The sequence below is a fragment of the Ranitomeya imitator genome, chromosome 2 (genome assembly GCF_032444005.1).
Source record: "Ranitomeya imitator isolate aRanImi1 chromosome 2, aRanImi1.pri, whole genome shotgun sequence".
NCBI lineage: Eukaryota > Metazoa > Chordata > Amphibia > Anura > Dendrobatidae > Ranitomeya > Ranitomeya imitator.
The window spans coordinates 191,165,241-191,184,552 of NC_091283.1; the positions used below are offsets into that span (position 1 = coordinate 191,165,241).

Genomic DNA, 19,312 nt, shown 5'->3' on the forward strand with positions numbered 1-19,312 from the left:
TTTGGTTTCTGTGAGGCTTTTTATAGCCTCTTTGTGGACCCATGCTTTGTCAGTTATACTTTTGCCCTCGGCTGAGTACGTCGACCCCTGGTTGCCTGTGCCTTGTGCCTGTGTTCTGATCCGTGTGTTTGGTTTTGACTTGGCCTGTCCCCTGTTGTGATTTTGCCTCTTGATTCGGTACTGTTATCTGTTCTCCTGGCTTTTACTTCTGCTGTGTCTTAGGTTTCTATATTTGTCTGCTCCTTCAGTACTTCCTCGTCCGTCCCGGTATTCTTGACCCCTGCCTGCCTATTCTTATCTGGTGCCCACGTTATTCCCAGGTGCCCCATTATTCTCAGGTGCCCTGTGGTTCCGTCTCCCCTCCTAACCCCAGGTGTCTCCGGGGTGCTCCGCTGCTTCGTCAAGCAGCCTTGCGCTTAGCCCCGCATCTGTCCCCCGTGACCCTCGGTCATGTGCCGCAGGTCTTTTCTCCACTTCCTCTTCATTCATCTGGCTTACCCAGCGGCACTGTTGCACTGCTGCTGCCCTCAGTCCCTGGGCAGCGTGGGATGCACAGTCTGTCCTCGGCCATCGGTGTGTCTGGTCTGCCGCAGCTTGGAACGCTCAGGCTCCTGGTGAGTTTTTGCCTGATAGTCCGTGATATATACGTTGAAATTAAATTACATGTGAGGGCGCATTTTCATAGGCATCACATGGGTCAAAAGAATTGTGGTTTCTCTTGGCAGGACAGTAGATGAGAATGACATGAAACCATGAAAATAAGAGAAAATATCAATCTCAGAAGGGATTCAGATTACTGACTGACTGAAGAGATTCCAGATTTTTGTGATCATTACAGGTGGTCACTAGAAACTAAGCTCCTAAATGTGGATGTGTGGATGCTGGCATTTTTCAAGGGCTAATTTTATGACTAAGACCTAATATTCACCAGTGAAATAAATCAATTCTTCTGGAGAATTTTTTTTTGAGAAGTATAAGCTCATGAGGAAATTTGTGAGAGAACTGCTCCTGCATCAAAAGTAGAAGCATCTACTTCAAGGACAAACAATCTGTCAACTTCACAATGGCGTAGGACAGCAACAGTAGAATGTGACCAGTTATGGGAATTAGCACCCTTCTGAATTAGGGCAATAAGAGGAGCAACCACTTGAGAGTAGTTTAAAAAAAAAACATGCAGTAATAATTTGCAAAAATGAGTTATCTTTGAAGGCCCTCAAAAGCATTGGGTTGTAACCAATCTAAAATAATGGAAACTTTTTCTGGATTCATGCATAGCTCTCCAGATTAGATGATGTGTCCGACATATGGCAGTTCATGATACTCAAAGAGACGTTTCTCCAACTTGGCATAAAATTTGTTTATCTCACAGTCTTTTCAGAATAAAGTTGACATGCAGGTGATGAGAATCTAAGACTCTGGAGAAGTTTAGAATGTAATTCAGATAGACTAAGACGTCACGGCGCAGAATTAAATTACAAAAATAAGTGGCCACCACCATAATAAGAGGAGTGCTGCCTTTGTGTATAAAAAAAGACAATATGCAAAGATTTACAAAAGTTATATACTAATGGAGTTGCACCTCACAAAAAAACTAATAATAAAAGTAACAAAAATATAATCATTAGTGCAACTGAATCCGCGCTAAGGGGGTGACAGAATGAAAATAATATAGAGTACACTGGTGTGACAACAATGCACACAACACCCTAATGAAATCCTGGCAAAATAACCAAATATGATGAAACCACAAAGGGTGAATATCCATCCTATGCTCACTTACAAGACACGAGACCATAGCAGGTCAACTGCAGCTAACCCCATGCCAGACCTGGAAACAGAGATGATAACCAAACTGAGGACACCGTTGGTGAAGCACCAGGTAAAGACTCACCGAGATGGAAGTGCAACGCTGTGTAGCGTGGTCAGTGCAGTCCGGTCTGTGTAGGAAGATCCGGCGTGTGTAAGTGCAGGCAGCAGGACAGACAGGCAGGAGTAATCGACCGCAGACAGCGGTGCAGTGCAGAAGCTGCGTAGAGCCAGGGAAAGTCCCGGCCAGTGACGTCCCTGGATACGAGTGGCAGAAAAACAAGGGGAGATAATAGCTGGCACGAGGCTCAGCGTGTGACGTCACAAATATAGTACGGGGCAGCACAGAGACCAAAAAGACCGACGCGTTTCGAAGGAGTGATGTCCTTCTTCATCAGGGTCCTCCGTGAGGCCGGAGTCACACTAGCGTATAGCATCCAGTGCGAGAGCATCAGTAGCGATATGCTAATAACCCTCGGCTCCTGCTCTGCTGCGAGCGTTATCAGAGTGTCATGCTACTGTGCTCCAGTCCTCTCACACAGCTGGGGAGGGGGTGGAGAAAGTAATTTCTCCATCTCCCCCAATGCCTATCCAAGTTCTGTGTGTTGTGTTACTCGCACCCATAGATTTATATGGGTGCGAATGAGCCGAGACTAGGCCGAGTCTCGGCACCAATCGAAGCATGGTGTGATTGTTCAAGCATGCCGATTTGGCATGAGAAAATATGTGATCTGCCCCACAGAGTAACACTGGGCCGAGTGCTATGTGATGTTTTATTGCATAGCACTCGGCCGTAATCTACGGTAGTATGACTCTAGCCTTAATGTAAAACATGGACAGCTAGACTCCACCAGAGTAGGACCCACTCTTACATTTGGGACTAAATTAGTGAGTTTATAGTTAAGGGACCCCTTGCATTTTAATATATATCTTAATAGGTCATATAGACAGGTCTTGTTTGTTTGAGACAATTACTTTCAAATGCAGAATTTCTTCTATAATTATTTTAAGGAATTACTATTGTTCTATTATTGTTTTCCAATTATTTATAGAATACCGACATAATGTATAGCGACAACATACTTACGGTAAATAGCACACTTAAAAATATAGAAAGCACAACTTATATAAAAACATTTCTGGTCAAATAAAATTCAATTCAGTGTTAATTAAACTAAGTGATTATAAATATATTTGTACCTATGTTGTGTTGTTGTATTATTCAAGTTTGGGATTACATCAATCTATATTTTGCTTGAAACTATAAGTGAAACCTATAATGTATATGCTGTAGAAGGGAACAGTTGCAGAGTATCCAGACCTCCTGTTACATTATGCAGGTTATTTTTACTTATGATGGACTGACTATTTGGGCTTGTTGCACACTTAAGGAAATCTGAAGACACTTCCTTTTCTGCAGAAAGCTGAGTAGGCAGTGAGCTGGTCTATATAAGCAATCAAGAAGGACCTCAGTTGGTCACATCTGAGTTGGTGGTAAGTGCTGTGCCCTATGTCTTTTGTATTTGTGGTGGGACATTTTGGATATGTGAAGTGAAAAAAAAGAAAAATTCTAGTAGCAAGCAACTATGAAAAATGTAGTTATTTTTTTTTTATTTAGACATTAATTTTCATGTCGTAATAAGATCCTTATAGAAGTAATGCTAGATTGCAGCTAATTATCTACATTTACGTCAATTATAAAATTTACGTTTATTATTGTTTTTCTATAGTGTGAAATTGGCTTTAAATCTTTGCCTCGTTTTTTTTGTCTCTAAAGAGGGGGGATCACCAAAGTTTCTCCATCGTTTGTCAATAAAAGGTGAGTCGCTGTGCTTTCTGTACGTTAATCATTGCTAAGACTATGTTTACATGACCAGTAGTCTATTTTTTAATCCATTTTGGGATGACAAAACGGAAATAAAATCGTAGAGTGCTGGATCCATTCATTTGAATGAGGGAAGAAATGTCCTATACTGTCTTCCGTTTGACGGCAATCCATTTTTTAATTTGATCAAAAAATGTAGTCTGTACGGAATAAAAAAAATCGGATAGTAACTGGAACCGTTTTTATAATATTGATGTCTATGGGAAAAAGATAATAGTGAATGGTTATCTGTCATGACATTCGTTAACTGATCCATTTTTATCACACTGCGCACGCCCAGAACAATAGAGGGGATCAAAGTAACCTCTAGTAAAAATGGATCAGTTGCATATGGAACATAAATTAAAATAAAACAGAAACCAAAATGTGCATGCATTTTTGCTCTTTTTGAAACTTATCCAGTTTTTTTAACACTGGAACTAGTACAAATAAATGTCAACTGGACATGTGAACAGAGCCTAAATCAATACACAAATGTGTACCTTCAATCATCCCCCCCCAAAAAAAAGAAGTGTAGTACAGGATCTTGCAGAATAAAGACTTTCCGTAGCAATATTGTTCTTAATTACACTGTAGTACAGGCTGTCTCCATGGTTTCCATCTCCAACACTGTGCAATTACATTACATTCTACAACAATTAAGATAGAAACCCAAACTACAGCATGAATCACAGTGGGTCTATACTGCTACTAAGAGCAAAATCACAAGTAAAAGTGACTTATAAAAATGAAAATTGGGTGCGCTATTGCACTATAATAATTATTTTTCTGTAAAACTAGAGGTACACAATAGTGATGAGCGAATATACTCCTTGCTCGGGTTTTCCCGAGCACGCTCGGGTGATCTCCGAGTATTTGTTAGTGTTCGGAGATTTGGTTTTCATGGTGGCAGCTGAATGATTTACAGCTACTAGCCAGGCTGAGTACATGTGGGGGTTGCCTGGTTGCTAGGGAATCACCACATGTAATCAAGCTGGCTAATAGCTGTAAATCATTCAGCTGCTGCAATGAAAACTAAATCTTCGAACACTTACAAATACTCGGAGATCCCCCGAGCGTGCTCGGGAAAACCCGAGCAACGAGTATATTCGCTCATCACTAGTACACAACAAAATTCTCCATAAAAGTTTTGCTTATTCAACTAGTTGTAGTTGACACCAGTAGTGTCAAAGTCTTAAGCGAAATTCACAACTAATTCAGTGGGACCCTCGAAAAACAGCACATCATTGAAGGATCTGTGACATACATAGATATAAACTATATAATATCTAGGAATAGGAATTCATCTATGAGGGACTTAAAGCATGCAAGCGTGACTAATCACAAAATGACAAATTTTTAACAATGACTAAAACCACATCTAGTTATAGCAGAATTGACCCAATATGTGATTTGAATTTTGCACTGTAAATCCGAAGCAATATACAGTAGAAGACAAGTGAGTGGCATTTTCAAAATGCCATCCACACATAGCAGCAAAAATTAGCACATAATATTAAAAGCATGATATGAAAATCCTCAGCATTCTCATATTTCTGTGCTGATTTCTTCCGCTATGAGTGACAAAGTCCACATGAAACACATACAGTTTGTACTTTGATGTGGATATCTTGCAGATTTGTCACAGATTGTCCAACGTATCTGGAACCAGCGCTCAATTCTTCAATTAATTTAGAGTCCTAATAAGAATGAATATTATAATCTTTGACTGTGACATTCATTAATATCTTTAAAAAATTCTTACTTTATCTGGAGCCCCAAAAGATATTTAAAAAATGGATTAAAATATAAATTATGAATAATTCACCAATTATCATTTTATGCATATAATTTATTACAAAAGAAGAGAAGGAATTTTTTTTCATATTACTACTTCTAACAAACAAGTGACTGAGTTAACCTAATGATATATGTTATCGACAGAGGATACAGTCAAAGGCAACATTAGACAATCTAAAAGGTGTATAAGTGGCTGGATGTAATATGTTGAATATCCTTGGTATCAAGGAAGATAAGTTAATGCCATGTATGCTCAACTGATGAGAATATGTGTTTATGAGAAGCCCAGGAGAATACACAGCTGACATCTGTCATATGTATATGGTCAGTTTTCCAGAGTAGATGTGTAAATTCAATTAATTTTTAGAAAATCACAGTGCCTGAAAATTTCACCATCTTTAAAATATATTATATATTGCTTATCCAAGCACAATGCTCCGCACTGATAACATCCAACATAACGGTATATATACCTTTATGAGTAAATACTTTGTGCCAGGAAAAAAAATTTCAAACACTAAATGCTCCTAAAAGAGTAAAAAAAAATAATTAACAGACAAAGGTAAAGAGTTTATAATTTACTTTGAACTATTAGTGTACTGTGCAAACTTTGTTGGTCTTGGGAAACAAATAAAAAGTGCTAATTTGTAATGCCCTGTAGTTTAGAATTATATTTTAAGCATAAGCGGATATAAAATACAGATAAATGTTTTGAAAAAAGTATCTTCTTGCAGAAACCAGCAACCATGGGTGACGGTGAAATGGCCTGTTTTGGCGATGCCGCCCAGTTTCTCCGTAAGTCGGAGAAGGAGAGACTGGAGGCTCAAAGCAAACCTTTTGATGCCAAGAACACCTGCTTTGTAGACGATCAAAAGGAACTCTATGTGAAAGGTTTGGTCACTGCTCGTGAAGATGGAAAACTCACCGTGAAGACTGACGATGGAAGGGTAATTATTATAATATATCCCTAATAAATCAAATGCCATATTCTGCACATTCTATAACATCACTAAACATATTGTTTTCTTCCTAGACTGTAACTGTAAAAGAAGCTCAAGTTTACCCTCAGAATCCTCCAAAGTATGACAAAATTGAAGACATGGCCATGATGACTCATCTGAATGAGGCTTCTGTGCTTTATAACCTCAAAGAGCGTTATGCAGCCTGGATGATCTACGTAAGTCTGAAAGGTTCTGATTTGCAAAATCTAGGAAACCATCAGAAAACAATTACTCTAGAAGTTAAAATATATTTTCTAAAACATAATATACCATATCAAAATATCAAGATAGTGAACATTTTTCATCTATACTGTATATTGCAAATCCCAGGAGAGCGTGTAGACTCTGGTCTCCTACTAAAAAGCCAATTGGTATAAACCCTAAGCAATAATTGTTTGTTGGCTTTAAATGGTCTATCTTTACCCAAGATTCCAAAATTTTTTTAGTTAATATATCTAACCTAATATCCCTAGCTTGGTACTAATAACTGGATTCTGGGGGCGTTGTCTATAAATTTTGAAAAAGGGGACATATTTTAAATAACAATAACAGATGTTCAGTCATATTTAACCCCTTAGTGACCGAGCCAAATTTTTGAAATCTGACCAGTGTCACTTTATGTGGTAATAACTCTGCAACGCTTCAACAAATCCCAGTGATTTTGAGACTGTTTTTTCGTGACACATTATACTTTATGATAATGGTAAATTTAGTTCAATATTTTTTGTGTTTATTTATAAAAAATATAAAAAATTTGAGAAAAATGTTAAAAAATTAGCAATTTTCTAAATTTGAATGATTATCCCTTTAATCCAGATAGTCATACAACAGCAAACCATTAATAAATAACATTTCCCACATGTCTGCTTTACATCAGCACCATTTGTAAAATGTTATTTTACTTTGTTAGCATTTTAGGAGGTTTAAAAATGTAGCAGCAATTTTTCATTTTTTCAAAGAAATTTACAACATTTATTTTTTTAGGGACTTATCCATGTTTGAAGTGACTTTAGGGGTCCCATATATTGGGAAACCCCCAAACGTGACACCATTTTAAAAACAGCACCCCTAAACATATTGAAAACTGCTGTCAGGTAGTTTATTAACACTTCAGGTGCTTTACAGGAATTAATGCAAAGTGGCATGACAGAAATGAAAATGTGTATTTTTACCACCTAAATGTTGCTAACTTCTAAACAGATTACTACAGCCGTCTGACTCTAGGGCCGCTATTTGGTCATGAATTGCCATCGCAAACATCAGGACAACAAAATCATGATCTGAGGGCACCAATTGGAATAAAGAAGAAGCCCCCACACTCTGTTAACCATTTATAATGATGTAGTCACTATTGACAGCAGCATCTAAGGGGTTAAACAGATTTAGAAGGTGCAAATACTGATCGTAGCTGATACAGCAAGTTGTCAGCTATAGTGTACAACCAACAGATGCTGGATTGTCATCTGTATGGGGAGGCTATTCTCTTATATCTCAGGTCAGTTAAAAGACTTATTGGCGGTCATTAAGGGGTTAATGTACTTCTTTCACATGGTATAAAATGTTTTTGCCTAAAGTGCTTATATCTATTACAGACCTACTCTGGGCTTTTCTGCGTCACTGTCAACCCCTACAAGTGGCTGCCAGTGTACGACCCTAAGGTGGTAGCTGGCTACAGAGGCAAGAAGCGTATGGAAGCCCCACCACACATCTTCTCCATCTCTGATAACGCCTATCAGTTCATGTTAACAGGTGCAGATCATTCACATAAGAAACAATAGTTCCACCTGACATTTCATAAAATATATAACCGGTTTCCTTTATTTTGGCAGATCGTGAAAATCAGTCTGTCTTGATCACGTAAGTAATCACAACTATATATTTGTCATACAAGCAATGTGTTTGATTTCTACATATTCATGATGTATTTGATCTCCTCTATCCCCAGTGGAGAATCTGGTGCTGGAAAGACTGTAAACACCAAGCGTGTCATCCAGTACTTTGCAACAGTTGCAGCTATTGGAGACGGTGGAAAGAAGAAGGAACCCACCAACCAAATGAAGGTAAATGCAAAACTAAAGAAACCTTAGCTGACACTATGAAAAGATTCCTAGCAAACCATGAATGTAACACTCACAAAATTACACATTACCAAGTATAACACTACTATAGTTTCTACTTTAAGATCTACCTAATGATTTATCTTAGATTAATACAAATATATCTTAATCTGGTATGTGAATACGCCTGTACATAAAGACACTAAGTCATTGCATTATGCCTTTTAGGGAACTCTGGAGGATCAAATTATCCAGGCTAACCCTCTGCTAGAAGCCTTCGGTAATGCCAAGACTGTGAGAAATGATAACTCCTCTCGTTTTGTAAGTATTATAAATGCAGTTCCACACACAAAACATACACTTTCTCAAATTCTTGATAATCTGTAAACTCTGACCTATCTCTCGTTTAGGGTAAATTTATCAGAATCCATTTCGGAACCACAGGAAAACTGGCTTCTGCTGATATTGAAACATGTAAGAATTACATTCTTTATCTTTCTGTTCTTTTTTTTCACTTATAACATATACTTATATGTCACTTTCTACATAAAATTACAGATCTGCTGGAAAAGTCAAGAGTAACATTCCAGCTTTCTGCAGAAAGAAGTTACCACATCTTCTACCAGATCTTGACAAACCATAAACCAGAGATCGTTGGTAAGTTTAGTGTCTGGAAGAAACTTGAAGAACATTAAAGATATTACTGTGCAATGAGTAGATCCCAGATGTGTTCAATGCACAGATCACTAGCAATGTAAATATAAATATAATATGAAAAGGCAGAATTCAAAATAATAGACAAGGTTGTGCCTTTATTGAGCCATGTGGAGAGAGCAACACTTCAGCCCCTCCTGGAACAGTTTTCAGGCAATTTAAATACATATAGTAAACATTGTACCTTGGTCACAAACTGGTTTACTTTCTTGTGCTTAGAAATGCTTCTGGTCACCACCAACCCATATGATTACCCTTGGATCAGCCAGGGTGAAATCACCGTGAAGAGTATTGATGATACAGAAGAACTGGTAGCCACAGATGTAAGTATGTGGTACTTCAATTTGTATGTTCTTGCTGTTAAATGTGATATATGTCAGTGGCTGACACTTTCATACTTTATGATTTTCTGACAGACTGCTATTGATATCCTGGGATTCACACCAGAGGAGAAGATGGGTATCTACAAAATGACTGGTGCAGTCATGCACAATGGTAACATGAAATTCAAGCAGAAGCAAAGAGAGGAACAGGCTGAGCCAGACGGCACTGAAGGTTAGCACTTGTATTTAATATTTAATATACAAAATTGCTCCATTAACATCCACTTACAATTATATGGTGCTATATATTCTAATGCAGTTGCTGACAAAATTGGTTATTTGATGGGCTTGAACTCTGCTGACTTGCTTAAGGCTTTGTGCTACCCAAGAGTAAAAGTCGGTAATGAATTTGTCACCAAGGGACAGACTGTGCAACAGGTACATTATAAAGAAAATAGTAAGAAAGAATTGTACTAGTTTAATAAACACTAATAAACACTGTTGTGATTTCCACTTTAGGTGTACAATTCTGTCGGTGCCCTCAGTAAGTCAGTCTTTGAGAAACTGTTCTTGTGGATGGTCACTCGCATCAACCAACAGCTGGACACAAAACAGCCAAGACAATTCTTCATTGGTGTGCTGGATATTGCTGGATTTGAAATCTTTGATGTAAGTCTTCATCCTGTTCTACCATCAGGAGTCTCTGAGCCAGATGTATTGTATTTTCTCATGTTCTTTTAATAAATTACAGATGAACAGCTTGGAACAGCTTTGCATCAACTTCACCAATGAGAAGTTGCAGCAGTTCTTCAACCACCACATGTTCGTCCTAGAACAGGAGGAATACAAGAAGGAAGGTATCGACTGGGAGTTCATTGACTTCGGTATGGACTTGGCTGCCTGTATTGAGCTCATTGAGAAGGTAAACTCACATAAATAGGCTTTATAAGTCTATAGTAAGCATCTACATGTTACTCAGAAACACAATAACATTTGCTGTGTGCTTTTAGCCCTTGGGTATTTTCTCAATCCTTGAAGAGGAGTGCATGTTTCCCAAGGCCACTGACACATCTTTCAAGAACAAGCTGTATGAACAGCATCTTGGCAAGTGCAAGAACTTTGAGAAGCCAAAGCCAGGCAAAGGAAAGGCTGAAGCTCACTTCTCTCTGGTGCATTATGCTGGTACTGTGGATTACAACATCTCTGGTTGGCTCGATAAGAATAAGGATCCATTGAACGAGTCTGTTATCCAGCTCTACCAGAAGTCTTCTGTCAAACTGTTGTGCTTCTTGTATGCTTCCCACGCTGGTGCTGAAGGTAAGTGACTCATTCATGTCCACTATTGTATTTATCATATTGAGAATAATAATAATAATAATAATAATAATTTTATTTATATAGCGCCAACATATTCCGCAGCGCTTTACAAATTATAGAGGGGACTTGTACAGACAATAGACATTACAGCATAACAGAAATACAGTTCAAAACAGATACCAGGAGGAGTGAGGGCCCTGCTCGCAAGCTTACAAACTATGGGGAAAAGGGGAGACACGAGAGGTGGATGGTAACAATTGCTTTAGTTATTCGGACCAGCTATAGTGTAAGGCTCAGGTGTTCATGTAAAGCTGCATGAACCAGTTACCTGCCTAAGTATGTAGCAGTACAGACACAGAGGGCTAATACTGCATAAAGTGTATGAGAACATGATGCGAGGAACCTTTTTTTTTTTTTTTTTTTATTATAAATAGGCCACACAGGGATCGTTAGGTTAATGCATTGAGGCGGTAGGCCAGTCTGAACAAATGAGTTTTTAGGGCACGCTTAAAACTGTGGGGATTGGGGATTAATCGTATTAACCTAGGTAGTGCATTCCAAAGAATCGGCGCAGCACGTGTAAAGTCTTGGAGATGGGAGTGGGAGGTTCTGATTATTGAGGATGCTAACCTGAGAACATTTAGTTAGGTTGCATGATAAAAATAATTCTTAATATTTTGCTGTACTTTTACATAGCGGATGCTGGTGGCAAAGGTGGAAAGAAGAAGAAGGGATCCTCCTTCCAGACTGTGTCTGCTCTTTTCAGAGTCAGTATAAATTATTGTACATACAATATTAAATGTACGCTATATATATATTTTCATGCATTCTTAATTTCCGTTAATATAGGATGTTCATCAGCCTTCTCAGTTCATTAAAATATATATTATTTTGAATTTTCTTCAGGAAAACTTGGGCAAACTGATGACCAACTTGAGAAGCACCCATCCTCACTTTGTGCGTTGTTTGATCCCTAATGAGACCAAGACTCCAGGTATTGATTTATATATTTTTACTTGTTTAAACAGAGAACATTAAAACTGAACATCATTATTTATCATTGGCACAATCAAATTACTTTTATACTATCAGGTATCATGGATAACCACTTGATCATTCACCAGTTGAGATGTAACGGTGTATTGGAAGGTATCAGAATTTGCAGAAAGGGATTCCCAAGCAGAATCATCTATGCTGACTTTAAACAACGGTAATTTTATTTTCTTAGGTCAAAATAACTTTGAACAAATCTGTTGTAACTACTTCTACCATTTAGTTTACCTTACATTATAGCTCTGTTATAACAAAAATTGAGATAACATATTACACTTACAAATAACAAAACATTTAATATATTGCCAATTAAAATTGCTGAAACTGATAAGATTGACCAGTATTTTTCAATTACTCTTGTTTGCTAGTTACAAGGTGCTGAATGCTAGTGCAATTCCAGAAGGGCAGTTTATTGACAGCAAAAAGGCCAGCGAGAAACTCTTGGGCTCAATTGATGTTGATCACACTCAATACAAATTTGGGCACACTAAGGTATATTGTTAGTAGACATCAGATATCTTCGCTAACATGGACTGATTTTACCCTTGAACTTATAATTTATTTTTTTTTTTATTAATCCCTAAGGTATTCTTCAAAGCTGGTCTCCTGGGTACCCTGGAAGAGATGAGAGATGAAAAGTTGGCAAAACTGATTACTAATACTCAGGCTCTTTGCAGAGGTTTCTTGATGAGAGTTGAGTTTAAGAAGATGATGGAGAGAAGGTATTTTTATTTAATGATATTAGAATATAACTCAATGATATATTCAATGTATTTTGTTTAGGAAAACGTAACACTAACTCCATTTCTTTGAACAGGGAGGCTATATTTGTCATCCAGTACAATGTTAGATCCTTCATGAATGTCAAACACTGGCCATGGATGAAGCTCTACTTCAAGATCAAGCCTCTTCTGAAGAGTGCTGAGACAGAAAAAGAGATGGCAAACATGAAGGACGAGTTTGAAAAGACAAAAGATGCTTTGGCCAAATCAGAAGCCAAGAGGAAGGAGCTAGAGGAAAAACTGATTGTCATTGTCCAAGAAAAGAACGACCTTCTTCTTCAAGTCCAATCAGTAAACACATTTGCATATATCAATACATCCTTATATTAGGTAACTAAAAATAACATACCAAGCTAATATGAATTATAACTTCTCTAGGAATCTGAGACTCTGGCTGATTCTGAGGAAAGATGTGAAGGCCTCATCAAGAATAAGATCCAGTTGGAGTCAAAGATGAAGGAACTGAATGAAAGACTTGAAGATGAAGAAGAAAGTAATGCTGAGCTGACTGCTAAAAAGAGGAAGTTAGAGGATGAATGCTCTGAGCTGAAGAAAGACATTGATGACTTGGAACTTACCCTGGCTAAAGTTGAAAAAGAAAAGCATGCCACAGAAAACAAGGTACTGTCAACAATTAGAACATTCTTGTCTTCCAATTAACTCATCACTATGTTTTTAAGCTCATGCGTGTTCTTCAATTACAGGTTAAAAACCTTACTGAAGAACTGGCAACTCTTGATGAAAATATCTCCAAAGTCTCCAAGGAAAAGAAGGCTCTCCAAGAAGCTCACCAGCAAACACTTGATGACCTCCAGGCTGAGGAAGACAAAGTCAGTTCTTTGACAAAAGCCAAGACAAAGCTTGAACAACAAGTTGACGATGTAAGTATTTGTAATACACATCATTTGTAACACTTCTCAGTTTGGATGAATCTCATTTTATAACGAATATCATACTTTCTGGTTATGTAGCTGGAAGGTTCCCTTGAACAGGAGAAGAAACTCCGTCTTGACCTTGAGAGAGCTAAGAGGAAGCTTGAGGGCGACCTCAAACTCTCTCAGGAAACAGTTATGGATCTAGAAAATGACAAACAACAAACCGAGGAGAAACTTAAGAAGTGTGTATTTATGAATCTTTTTTTATACAAAAAATCTGTATACAAAGCTGGAAGTTAAACTGCATATTGTTTGTACTTCCTAGGAAAGAGTTTGAAATTAGCCAATTGCAAAGCAAGATAGAGGATGAACAGTCCCTGGGATTACAACTGCAGAAGAAAATCAAAGAACTGCAGGTAAAACCCTGTAAAACAAGATTATATCGTATAGCAAAGATGTTATTACATGTAATGACCAAATGCTGATTTCTAGGCCCGTATTGAAGAACTTGAAGAAGAAATTGAAGCTGAACGCGCAGCTCGTGCCAAGATTGAGAAGCAGAGAGCTGATCTTTCTAGAGAACTTGAAGAGATCAGTGAAAGACTTGAAGAAGCTGGAGGTGCAACATCCGCCCAGATTGAGTTGAACAAGAAGCGTGAAGCTGAGTTCCAGAAACTGAGACGTGATCTGGAAGAAGCCACCCTTCAGCATGAAGCTACAGCTTCCGCCCTGCGTAAAAAGCACGCTGACAGTGTTGCTGAGCTTGGTGAACAGATTGATAACCTGCAACGTGTGAAGCAGAAACTGGAGAAAGAAAAGAGTGAACTGAAGATGGAAGTTGATGATCTTGCCAGTAACCTGGAGAGCATCTCTAAAGCTAAGGTATTTTCATGACAAAATGTTTTCTATGAGTTTACTTAAGCTGTTAATGAAAATCTTACTAAGATTAATTTTTGTAGGCCAACCTTGAAAAGATCAATCGCGTAGTTGAAGACCAACTCAGTGAAGTGAAGTCTAAGGATGACGAGCATCAACGTGTGATAAATGACCTTTCAGCTCAAAGAGCCCGTTCTCAGACAGAAAATGGTAAATTGATACATTAGCATCAACATAATCTATTTTTCAGAAACAGCAGTCCGTGAATACAACATTTTTATAAACTAAGAAATATTGACACCAAATATAAACTCTAAAAATCTTCACTATTTCACCTACACAATTATTTAGTTATTCAATACGCAAAATACGTTTTTAAAAAAGTTGAATATCAACTGTATTCCTAATTGTAGGTGAGCTGTCTCGTCAAGTAGAGGAGAAGGAAGCTCTGATTTCTCAGCTCTCCAGAGGAAAGCAGGGATTCACCCAGCAGGTGGAGGAACTCAAGAGACAACTAGAGGAAGAATCAAAGGTATATAGTTAGAGCTGTTTGTTTACATAACATTTGCTAGTAAAATGTTGATTTGATTATTGTAATGTTTTAACAAGTGAAATGTATGTGTATATTGCAGGCTAAGAACGCCCTTGCTCATGCTCTTCAATCTTCTCGTCACGATAATGACTTACTTCGTGAGCAATATGAAGAGGAACAAGAAGCCAAGGCTGAACTACAGCGCTCTTTGTCCAAAGCTAATGGTGAAGTTGCTCAATGGAGGACCAAATATGAAACTGATGCCATTCAGCGCACAGAGGAACTGGAAGAAGCCAAGTAAGTTTAAACTCCAATTAATTATTACTCACAATCACTATTACTTTCAGACAAGAAAACAATTTGTGATATATCTGTTCAATGTACTTACAGGAAGAAGCTGGCTCAGCGCTTGCAGGATGCTGAGGAGCAGGTAGAGGCTGTGAACTCCAAGTGTGCTTCATTGGAAAAGACTAAGCAGAGACTGCAGTCTGAAGTAGAAGACCTTATGGTTGATGTGGAGAGAGCAAACAGTGCAGCAGCTTCTCTTGACAAGAAGCAGAGGAACTTTGACAAGGTAGATTTCCCAAGCTAGCACTGGGGTATTTTAATTCTGATTATGCATATTCAGCTGGTTTGCTATATGTTAATATAATATATATTCATTTGTAAAGGTCCTGGTTGAATGGAAACAGAAGCATGAGGAGGGACAGGCTGAGCTAGAGGCTGCTCAAAAAGAAGCCCGTGCCTTAAGCACTGAAATCTTCAAGATGAAGAATGCTTATGAAGAGTCCCTGGAACAAGTTGAGACCTTGAAACGCGAAAACAAGAACTTACAACGTATGTTTATTTATAGAGATTAATCTTGTACTCTTTATGCTTAGTAGTTGAATATAAATTAGGATAAGTTAGTTTTGCCAGGATGCTTTAAAAAGATTTGGCTATAGTTTATCAACGCTTTACATATTTAGATCTTCTATCATTTAAAATATAATGGTTTGAAATTTTCAAAACAATTTGTCTTCCTTATTTTAGAGGAGATTTCAGATCTAACTGAACAGATTTCGGACACTGGAAAAACTATTAATGAATTAGAAAAGGCCAAGAAACAGACTGAGCAAGAAAAGAGCGATCTGCAGGCAGCTCTGGAGGAAGCTGAAGTAAGTTGCTAAAACTTTTATATATTCTTAAAACAAATTATTTGCTCTGTTTGAATAATCTAAGTATAATTAATTCTATATTTAATCTAATTATATTACGTAATGTAATTATAAAACCTTAAGTGTGAATAGTAGACTACTTTTTTTGTAAGGTAATAATGATTCCAATGTCCTGACATATATCAGTATCTCTTGATAGATTACATATATTTGCATGATCAAGCTCCATCTCATAACAGGCCAGAAATACATGCTTCTGAAATATTTAATTAGGAAGGTCTGTGGTTGCAAGAGGTGCACATCATAATATAAATTTATTAAAAGCACATGGCCTTTTAATTGGTATGTTTTGGGGAATATTACTTTACCTTTCATCAGTTGTCAGAAGAACTAGTTAATTTTGGAAATGAATTTGTATGTTATATAAAATTAAAATGCATTTACATCTAAATATTTCTTAACTTCTACAGGGATCATTGGAACATGAAGAAGCCAAGATCCTTCGTGTTCAGCTTGAGCTTAACCAAATTAAATCAGAGGTAGACAGGAAGATTGCAGAGAAAGATGAGGAAATTGAGCAGCTGAAGAGAAACAGCCAGAGGGCTATTGACACCATGCAGAGTACATTGGACTCTGAAATTAGAAGCAGAAATGATGCTCTCAGACTGAAGAAAAAGATGGAAGGAGACTTGAATGAACTTGAAATCCAACTCAGCCATGCCAACCGCCAGGCTGCAGAGGCACAGAAACAACTCAGAAATGTGCAAGGACAACTGAAGGTAGATTTATCAAACATCTGTCATTATTTATAACCCTTTTACCATATATCTTCTCTATAGTTTACTAATTTGATATATATTCATTACAAATGAAAGAGTAACACAGCAGTTGCATAGTTCATGCATATTTTTGCACTTTTCCAACAGGATTCTCAATTACACCTGGATGACGCCGTCAGAGGACAGGAAGATCTGAAGGAACAGGTTGCAGTCATTGAACGTAGAAACAATTTGCAACAGGCAGAAATTGAAGAGTATAGAGCTGCTCTGGAACAGACTGAGAGATCTCGCAAGACTGCAGAACAGGAACTTCTGGATGCTAGTGAACGTCTTCAGCTCCTGCACTCTCAGGTAAGGTCTACTTCTGAGCTACAAAAACATATCATGCCTAAAAATATATCAAGTGCAATATTAAAATTATATTTTCTAAATTAGAACACTAGCCTGATCAACAGCAAGAAGAAGCTTGAAGCAGACATTGGTCAGCTCCAGAGTGAAGTAGAAGAGATTGTTCAGGAAGCAAGAAATGCTGAAGAGAAAGCTAAGAAAGCCATCACTGATGTAAGTCATCTTCATAATGCTTCCAATGTATGTCTATGTTTTCACAGATATCTATATCTTTAAAATTCTTTGTTTTTCTTAAGGCTGCTTTAATGGCAGAAGAGTTGAAGAAGGAGCAGGACACTAGTGCTCACTTGGAAAGAATGAAGAAGAACCTGGAACAGACAGTGAAGGATCTGCAGCACCGTCTGGATGAAGCTGAACAGCTTGCACTGAAAGGAGGCAAGAAGCAGCTCCAGAAACTGGAATCAAGAGTATGCATCACTTCCCAGCATAAATAATAATGTTAAAACAATTAGACAAATAAATAATTATAAGTTTATGATTACGCTTTTCACAGGTGCGTGAACTGGAAAATGAGCTGGAAAATGAGCAGAAACGTGGAGTTGAAGCCATCAAAGGAGTTCGTAAATATGAGAGGAGAGTGAAGGAACTGACCTACCAGGTAAATTATAAAAAATGAAGCACAAATAGTTTCTAAATAGTTTCTGATAAATCCTTTTAATTTAGAAAGCTGAATTCTAAAATTGTAATATTTTCTTTCTCTTTGAAGACTGAGGAAGACAGGAAGAACAGCCTCAGACTTCAAGATCTGGTTGATAAACTGCAACTGAAAGTTAAAGCATACAAGAGACAAGCTGAAGAATCTGTAAGTAAAACTTTCTTTGCCTTTACCAGAATTAAAAGTTTTTTTTCTATATGTTAAACTTTTCTCTTACCATCGTGTTCTTCTACTAACAGGAGGAACAATCCAATGCTCACCTGAGCCGCTTCAGGAAGGTCCAACATGAGCTTGAAGAGGCTGAGGAGAGAGCTGACATTGCTGAGTCCCAAGTGAACAAGCTGAGAGCCAAGAGCCGTGACATTGGTGGAAAGGTACATTCTATCATGTATTAACTTATATAGAATAGGTGTACTTTCCTGAGCTGTGTAAAATTAACTTAATTTTTTTTTTTTTTTACTTGCAGAAGGAAAGCGAAGAATAAAAAGCTTAAATGATTGAAAATTGAGAGAATCTCAAAATGGGAACTTCTCAGTTTTGGTCAGTCCCCCCCTGCCCTGCCCACTTTATTTATCCCCTAAATAAATTTCATATTTGAGCTTTCCATAACTGTGTCATGTTGTGTTTCAAGACTGGTGTTTCTCTTCTTGAATTTACTTCTTATATTGTCAATAAATTGTTGAAGAATAATAGGATTCTGGGATGCATACACAACAAATGATCAACTAACTCTGAAATAAACAAATTGAAACATTATTAAAATGATAGCAAATTATATTGAAAATATCAATAACATGATTTTCGTCACAATACTATGTGCTTATGGGGCTTAATATAATAATAATAATAATTTTATTTCTATAGCGCCAACATATTCCGCAGCAGTTTACATTTTAGAGGGGATTTGTACAGACAAAAGACATTACAGCATAACAATAATCACATAATTCATCAGATACCAAGAGGAGTGAGGGCCCTGCTCGCAAGCTTACTATCTATGAGGAAATAGGGGAGACACAAAAGGTGGATGGTAACAATTGGTTTCGTTGTTCTAACCAGCCACAATATAAGAAATTGAGTGCTCATGTAATGCTGGATGAACTGGTTATGAGCCTGTACTATAAAGTACAGACACAGAGGGTTATTAAATGCATAAAGCGTGTTAGAACATGATACGGGGAACCTGGTTATGTTAAAAATATTGAATGGGCAACACAGGGATAGTTAGATTAATGTGTTGAGGCGGTAGGCCAGTCTGAACAAATGCGTTTTCAGGGCACACTTAAAACTGTGGGTATTGGGGATTAATCGAA

At 37.6% G+C, this 19,312-nt stretch overlaps 1 protein-coding gene across 1 annotated transcript; it reads left to right on the forward strand.

The window, feature by feature from the left end:
- Positions 1-3,583: 3,583 nt before the first annotated feature.
- On the forward strand, positions 3,584-18,608 carry LOC138662595 (myosin-4). Its single transcript, XM_069748408.1, has 40 exons — positions 3,584-3,625; positions 6,205-6,417; positions 6,504-6,647; positions 8,064-8,220; positions 8,301-8,328; positions 8,417-8,531; positions 8,757-8,849; positions 8,939-9,002; positions 9,087-9,185; positions 9,462-9,565; positions 9,659-9,797; positions 9,885-10,003; positions 10,085-10,234; positions 10,317-10,487; positions 10,576-10,882; positions 11,579-11,649; positions 11,789-11,876; positions 11,975-12,092; positions 12,304-12,427; positions 12,521-12,657; positions 12,753-13,008; positions 13,096-13,338; positions 13,422-13,598; positions 13,689-13,834; positions 13,918-14,008; positions 14,085-14,474; positions 14,552-14,678; positions 14,882-15,000; positions 15,101-15,297; positions 15,391-15,574; positions 15,672-15,837; positions 16,033-16,157; positions 16,628-16,936; positions 17,084-17,287; positions 17,372-17,497; positions 17,581-17,751; positions 17,838-17,942; positions 18,051-18,146; positions 18,239-18,373; positions 18,466-18,608. The coding sequence occupies exons 2-40, from the start codon at positions 6,217-6,219 to the stop codon at positions 18,481-18,483; spliced, it is 5,814 nt and encodes a 1,937-aa protein (XP_069604509.1). The 5' UTR covers positions 3,584-3,625; positions 6,205-6,216; the 3' UTR covers positions 18,484-18,608.
- Positions 18,609-19,312: the final 704 nt, after the last annotated feature.